This window comes from Myotis myotis, unplaced genomic scaffold, assembly GCF_014108235.1.
Source record: "Myotis myotis isolate mMyoMyo1 unplaced genomic scaffold, mMyoMyo1.p scaffold_m19_p_14, whole genome shotgun sequence".
NCBI classification, from domain to species: Eukaryota; Metazoa; Chordata; class Mammalia; order Chiroptera; family Vespertilionidae; genus Myotis; species Myotis myotis.
In genome coordinates this window covers 24,412,573-24,420,556 of record NW_023416318.1, presented here as the reverse complement: position 1 = coordinate 24,420,556, position 7,984 = coordinate 24,412,573, and the positions used below count along the sequence as shown (strand labels likewise).

The window sequence follows — 7,984 nt, the reverse complement described above, 5'->3', positions numbered from 1 at the left end:
AAGTAAAAGTTGAACCACCATAAGTTGGGGACTATGTAGAAGAGAGATTTTTCTTTCAGAAACTTCTGTGTTGTGTCATCCCACAAATGGCCCCTTTTGCTACTTATGGGCCACTTCTGAGGTTTGACTTATAATTCCATTTTATTTCTTTAAATCTACAAACTTTTAAAAAGGGATACCAAAATTAGTTTAGTTACAAACCTTCAACCTGCAGAGAAAACCAGTATTAAGTTATATTCCTTACATTTTTATTAGTGGACAAGAGGAAAAACTAGTGATTAAAACACAGAAATCTGTTTCATGTTATTTTTTTATTAAAAATAGTTTATTTGATACACATTTACAGATATAATTTTAAGAGAACCTCAGGCTGTGCATACAAAAGTGGGCTCTGGCTTGCTTCACTGAGTGACAGTAATGGTAGACAAACCCTGCTCTGCCTGAGGGTAGTCATTTAAGAGCAGCTAACATGTATCTAAACAGTTATTCTTTTAAGGGCTGTTTTTAAGTCTTGTTCTCATATCATTGTGGATGAGCATATGAACTAAGGAAAGTGTTAACCTGTAATTAAAAATTCACATTTGTGCTATAAGAAAAGGTTTTTATGACGATGATGATTTAAATGTTTAGGACTCATGACAGTTCTTCAGAAAGGAAAATTAAACTCTTCATAAGCTATAAAGATAATACTTCCTATTGGAACTTAAAACTACTTAATCAGGAAAAGTCAAGTGTAAACTTGTTTGAAAGAAAATGCATTCATATGGTAATGTAACTGATCCTGGTTCAAATGATCTTAAGTCACTTGCCTTATGAGGTGGAAGGTCTTTTTCATTATGTGTACCTATAATCAAAAAAGGGTATTGTAATAGCCCCATGTTGTGATGCTTTGGTGCTGGGACTTTGTTTGCCTGAGGCACACCTTATATAAATAGAGTTGGTGATATTTAAAATGCAGCTGACCCTTGTTTGTTTAGAATTCTTTCATTCAGACTGGTGTGTGACCTACTGGTTTATAATAAATATGGATAATTTATTGCCTTTCAAAAGTTAATTGTAAAATGGACATATCTCAAATGGAGTTAACTTATATTTACAACAAATCAAACAAAAACAACAATCATAGAATTACAGGGTCACATTTTAATTCCTGAATTGTACAGTTCAGCATTAATATCACCACATGTATACAAATGGTGTAAAACAAGTACAGTGGTATTTTTAATACAAAATAAACATCTGTTTTATGGAAAAACTATACTTCATATCTACACAGACAGCCCATCTTTTCCAAACAATAGCCAAAATTAAAATTAACTACAAAATCTCCAAAACAGGGAAAACTGCTTTAGTTTAAACTATTCCAAGAAAAATGGACCCATAACACATTACAGAGGTGACCTGAAGATAGTAGCTGGAATTACTATTTTTAATTTTCCCCCCAATGCATTAAGTTGTAGTTAGGGGGATGTTTTTCCTCAGCATTATCTCAGATCATAAATGAGCAAACTAACATTAAAATATTTACAGTTAACTTGCTTGTTCTAAAAATAAAAACCTCTTAACTGTTTGCCTCAACTTATTTTAAAATCATTTACGTACATGGAATGTGCTTTTACTCTTTTAAAAAAAGCAGCTTTCATATTACACCCTTGTTTGTTTATGGAAAAGCTTCATGTGCTGCATACTGACTCTGACAATGAAGTAACTTCTTGGATGAACATGGTCTCTAGATATTAAGTTCTGCTTAATTCAGCACTGTTCTTTGTATGTCAGTCTTTATAAATTACACTTTAAAAATTGCCTGCAGCTCTGGAGAGACCATTTACTAAAAAAGCAGAAAGTAACTTCAAAGTGTCTTCCACAAAAGACTGTACTGGTAGGCAGTAGAAAACATTCTGTTCAATCTACTTCCATTTCCGGAGAAAATCATTCTGGAATACTATTGTACTGATTCTTGGCATCTGTTATCTCCGAAAGTGCTGATTTTCAAGTTACATTAACAAAACTGTCCATTTTGAATCCAGCTTGTTTTCATCAAAATACATACGAAAATTCCTGGTGTAGAAAACTCAACATGTGCTGTAATACAGGGTGTACTTCCCTCTACCTACATGGAAAGGCTGAATTTCTGTTAAATCTTCAAAGAAATGGTCTCAACAGCTTCATTTTTTTAAATGATAGTTGAATCTGTTTTCCATAAAAATTTCTTTTAAAAAGAGGCAACTGATTAAAAGAACATGGCCAGCACCATTATATAAGTTGGGTTTTCAACTGAAGTTTTATAATTGTTTCTACATTGATACCTCCCTGGAGCAACCCTGTATTAATATTATTTTATCAACCTTGTCCCACCCCTAAAACCATCCCCAAACCTGAGAGCTTCCTTGCTGAGAAGCTATCTCCCAGGTTCTGGCTATTAACCTTTTATTTATTTTTAGGTCAGCCTATAAGGCAAACCCCTTAATTACTAGCAAGCGATCAAATTTCTGGGAAGCCTGTTTTTTGTGTTTTTTTTACAGAAGTAAACTCTCCTTGCTGATATACCGAATGTCTGTTGCTACTCCTTGTATATTTGTAAGTTCAAGTGAGAAAGCTTTCTGATTCAGATTTTCAGCTCATTGAACAGTTGCAGCATTTTAGTGAGACCACATGTAGGAGGTCCCCAGTAAGTATTTTATGAGCCAAGGCGAGGTCTTTTCCTGGGAGATGTTTCTTCTTCTTCATCTTCCTCTTCATCATCTGGATAATCCACTAAACCAACCAAACTTCCCTATTGGAGAATAAAAATTTTTTTTTAAAACATGTAACTTAAATAGATATACTGAATTTGATAAAGGAACTGCCTGAAATGGTGAACACTTAGTTATAAAAGGTGGCACTCTCAATTATCCTCAACCTTTCTATTTCTTTTGGATTTTTAATGCTATCTCACAATTCAATTCAGCAAAGTTTCACTGTGGAAAAGTATTTCTAAACAGAAGGGCTGGACAAAGAATCATGACATTTGGAGAGGAACTAGTTCATTTCTCTAATTTTAAACTAGAGAGAATAGCCAGTCAGTGACAAGAAGTCTCTTCTGAGTCTCTGTTCCTCATTATATATTTTATCACTAAGTATAGTGATTTCAAATGGCAGACAATAGTAAACACATGAAATGGGTCCTAAACACTAATGAATAAAAATGTTAGGGCTACCTTTTTCTAACCAAAAGAAAAGTAAGAATGAGGTAATTCAGGTGTTTGACCTTTTATGAGTAATGAACCCCTTTGAAAATCCTATTAAAGGCCTGGACACTTTACCCAGAAAATTGTATGTCGTCTGTTTTGCTTTCATTTTAAACGGGTCACATGAAACTTATACACTTGTCCTACAGGTTAAAGGGGCAACTGTAAGCACTGTACTCATTTCAAACACTAAGTACCTAAAGAATCTAGGTATCTGGAATTAACACTTTACCAGAATATAACTAAAACACTGTAATATTAATCAACAAAGGCCTGGGAGCAGCTGGAAATGGTTAGCTGAAAGCCTGTGAACTAAAAACATGTGAGAATCATTCTGCTTCATTTTCAGCTTAACACACGTCTTAAGTTTGATAAGCAAGAAGTAGTATTGCTAAATTGTTAAGAATATATTGATTGTAGTCTGACTTCCTGACTTCAAATTCCAATGCCACCACTTTTTAGGTACATGACCTTGGGGGCAAGTGATTTTTATGCTTCAGATTCCTTATTTATAAAATTAGTATAATAGTAACACTTGGACCTTATTGAACTATTTTGAAAACAAAACATGTAATGTCCTTGGCACAGTGCTTGTTATATAGTCAGTTCAATAACTGATATTAAATGCTATTACTGTCATCATTATTATTTGTTTATTTGGTTTCTAAGTCAAACAAGTTGGACGGGAGGAAGTAGAAAACAAAATTTCAGCATAAAAAAAGACAATAGTCAATTATTCACAAAAATGATAGCAACTTATCAAGGCAACTTTTAATTATGCTTAGGATTATGTATCATAATGTACAAACTTTTCAGTTCCAAATGGTTAACATTTAAAATGTTCCCCCCCAACCCTGGCTGAGTAGCTCAGTTGGTTAGAGGGTCATCCTCGATATGCCAAGATTGCTTGCGGGTTCGATCCCTGGTCAGGGCACATACAAGAAGCATAAATAAATGCATAAATAGTGGAACAACAAATCGATATTCCTCTCTCTTCCTCTCTCTAAAACTCAAAAAAATTTTAAAAAATAAAATTTATTTGCTTAAGATTAATATTCTATCTTAAAACACAGCTACAAAATTTAGTTTTCAATTGTATCTCTTATCTACACACACACACCATAAACAAATTCATATACATTTTTTAAAAATCTCATTTTACTATAAAAAGAATAAAAATACAAAATGTGAAATATTGGAAGTAAAAAGTCTATAATCCAAAATGCATACTCTGGCCCTGCCCGGCTTGGCTCAGTGGATAGAACATCAGCCTGCGGATTGAAGAGTCCCAGGTTCGATTCTGGCCAAGGGCACATGCCTGGGTTGCAGGCTTGATCCCCAGTGGGGGGCATGCAGGAGGCCGCCAATCAATGATTCTCTCTCATCATTGATGTTTCTATTCTCTCTCTCCTCCCTTCCTCTCTGAAATCAATAACAAAATATATATTTTTTAAAAAAAGGGGGGAGGTCCACATGCTAACCTGACCCACTCCGGGGAGGCCTGTGTGGAGGCCTGGCTTGGCCTTGCAAACTCAGACACCTAAAGTGACCACCCAGGATGTTCTGAAATTAAAAATAAAAATAAAAAAAAACTTTAAAAAAAAGCATACTCTGAAGAATTGAATGGATTCCAGATTTTTACAGCTATAAATGTGCTGTTTTTAAACAAATATCTGACAGCATTGATTAAGAATCCTCTTTGTATATGGAATATCACATGGATATGTTAAATTGTTAAGGATTTTTGCATCTGTATTCATAAATAAAATTCATCTACTTTTTTCTTTTTAGTGCTAACTTTTAAAAAGTATTACATTTGTATAATTAGAGGAGAGGTCAAGCTAACTTGCTGGAAGACTGATTTTACTGAGATTTCAGGAAACAATGGAAGTAAATGCATTTATCAAAGAAATTAAAAAAGGAAACAACAACAACAAAATATCACCACACACAAATACAAAAGAAATTTGAAAAGGTATATTTTAACAAAGATGATACAAGAAAGGAGAAAACAGAAAAAGCTATCAAGGCATTTTTGGGAAAGAGAAATCAGAGGCAAGAGTTAGTAACTCATTTTTAACAAAGGAAAATGTCAAGAAAGATCTGATTTGACTTAACCCAAGAAAGAAATAGGAAGTAAAGGCACCAAAACACGTGGGAAAGCAGGGAAGACAGTTAAGTCATGTCAGTAAAACAGACAGCTGAGTCCTCAATTCTACAATCCATTCACCTGCATCCCGCTTCTCCAGGAGACTTCTGCTCTCCCATCACCACCAACTACAAAGAGAATGAACCAGAAAGGCTCTGCACTTCAGGCACAGGAAAGGGCAAGGGTAAAGCACCAGGTTGAAAATGGAAGAACTGAAATTTTGTAAACTGAGCAGACACACCCCACCCTCACTCTAAGCTCTCTTTCCTCTCTAGGCTCTCAGAACACCGACAGGTAAGTTTCTACTTGCCAGGTATAGTAGACTGTCAAGCCAGGAAAAAAAAACCAAACCAAACTACACATAACACTCCCTGAAAAAAGCAGAGCACTTGCTGTAGTTCCTTATATGAAGCCCATATCAATAGGTTCTTCTCATTGGCCCGGAGAGATTAAATAATTTATTTAAGATCAAACAACTAGTAAAAGGCAGAGCCAAGATTTGAACCCGAACAATATAACTCCACAGTAAATATCTTTAATACAGTGTCACAATATTATACTAAATTGTCCTATCAAAAAGTGAAAATTAATTTTAAAATTTCTAGTAAAAAAAAATCATAAAATGTGTTTTAAAAGCAGTAGAATCCCATTGAAAATGCTACTTCTGTAAATAAAATTTAAGAGCACACCTCACTCTAACACTGAATAAGGATTCTACAGTTTGTACTTTGAACACAAAGTACAAAAACCTGAGACTTGTACTTTGTGTTCAAAACAAAAAGCATTACTTCAGTTAGGTTTTCTACTATGGCATTTCCCACATCTTGTCCTTTTACCCTTTCACTAACAGTTGCCCTATGTTTATGCCTTTTTATTTTAAGCTACTCCATTTTGGAAAAAGGATGGTTACATATAATAAAAACGTAAATGAAAGAAAAAAGTTTCATATAAAATTTAAACTTGTTCATAAAAAAAGTAACCAATGGGAAATACATTTGCTATGCTAATGGCAAAAGGTAATATCCTTAACTAAAGACTCATTCATTTCGCCGAACCGGTTTGGCTCAGTGGATAGAGCGTCAGCCTGTGGACTCAAGGGTCCCAGGTTCGATTCCGGTCAAGGGCATGTACCTGGGTTGCGGGCACATCCCCAGTGGGGGGCGTGCAGGAGGCAGCTAATCGATGTTTCTCTCTCATCGATGTTTCTAACTCTCTATCCCTCTCCCTTCTTCTCTGTAAAAAATCAATAAAATATATTTAAAAAAAAAAAAAGATTCATTCATTTCAAGAAAACATAGGGCAGTGCGGGCGAGCAGGCGGAGGGCGGGGGGGTTGGGGAGGGGGAAGAAAACATAAGCTAACTTTTAAAAGGCAAGACTATGAACAGATATCTGAAATATTACTGGAGGGAGGGGATGCTTACAAACATTATGATGCAGATAAGTAAAATGAAATTCTACAGTCATCAACAATGTTTAATAACATAAGTTATTACAGTAAAGACATAAAAGCAGGATAGAAAACTGTATAGAAAGACCTCAATTATATGTCAGATAAAGAAACCCACATACTAAAGAAAAATCAATCACATGTTAGCAGTCATTATCTGATTTTTGCAACTTTTTCTTTGGGATTATTTTTATTATCCAAATTTTCTTCAGTAAACATAATTTTTACAGATGAAAACAAGAAAAGTTTATGTGCAGAGAAGGTTCACATACCTTGGTGGCTGTTACTGATGAAGCCAAGGTTGCCGTTTTGGAAGAGGATCCATTGGAACTTGCTGGTGGTGTCTGTGCCATTACAGATTTACTGTTTGTACTGTTGGCTCCATTTGCAGCACTGGCCGAGTGGGAGAAAGTAAATTTGAAGCCACCAGAAGATGTCCTTTTTGGAAGATTTTCCTTGTCTTCACTTTCTTTTGCTAAAACAAAAGTAAAATTTTGAACCTATATCAGTAAATATTGCTAAGTCAAAGCATTCGAAAAGAACAGTAATTTAAAAACTTAGAAAACATTGTCTTTGCTTTATAAGAGTTAGAAGAGTAGAAGAGTATGATATGTATAGTGATGTCTTTATTAGTTGGAATCTTAGAAATCTCAAGATTAGAAAGGACCTTAAGAATCATATAACAAATCAGCCATCCTATGGTAGAATTCTACACAGCTGGATCCAAGACACTTCCAAGGACTCATTAATTGCCTGACTCTTTGTCTCCCTGCAGCATCCACTCTCTCTCTACTTCTATGGTAAATACCTAATAATCTTTCCCACAAGTTAGTATTTCAAATGCCTAAAGAAAATGATATGATCATGTCTATTAGCCTTTTATTGCCTTACTATACCAGGTTCCTGTGTGGGTTTCTTTTATGAGATAGGTGTCTACCATCCTTTAGCACCTAGTTGCTACTATTTTTTTAATATATGACTAGAGGCCTGGTGTATGAATTCATGCACAGGTGGGGTCTGGCCGGCCCACCCCAATTGGGCCAATCGGGCCAGGCCGGATGGGGGTAGGGGCCATAGGCAGTTGGCTGGCCAGCCCTGCCCCTGATAAGGGTATGTGTGGGGGCAATCGGGGGTGGGGCTAGCCGGGGGAGGGGCTGCG

The 7,984-nt window shown here is 35.5% G+C and overlaps 1 protein-coding gene across 6 annotated transcripts in view; it reads right to left on the bottom strand.

Annotated features, from left to right (window-relative positions):
* Positions 1–1,120: 1,120 nt before the first annotated feature.
* PPP4R3B (protein phosphatase 4 regulatory subunit 3B) overlaps positions 1,121–7,984 on the bottom strand; it is a 54,100-nt gene continuing 47,236 nt past the window's right edge. For 3 of the 6 annotated variants that reach the window (XM_036334514.1, XM_036334511.1, XM_036334509.1), the window contains 3 exons: positions 7,098–7,300; positions 5,458–5,504; positions 3,964–4,149 (listed from right to left, as the gene is read on the bottom strand). In XM_036334514.1, coding sequence (XP_036190407.1) covers positions 4,095–4,149; positions 5,458–5,504; positions 7,098–7,300 — 305 coding nt within the window. In that variant the 3' untranslated portion in view covers positions 3,964–4,094. Of the gene's footprint in view, positions 2,774–3,963; positions 4,150–5,457; positions 5,505–7,097; positions 7,301–7,984 lie in introns of those variants that run through there. The other 3 variants (XM_036334515.1, XM_036334510.1, XM_036334512.1) reach the window with 2 other exon arrangements.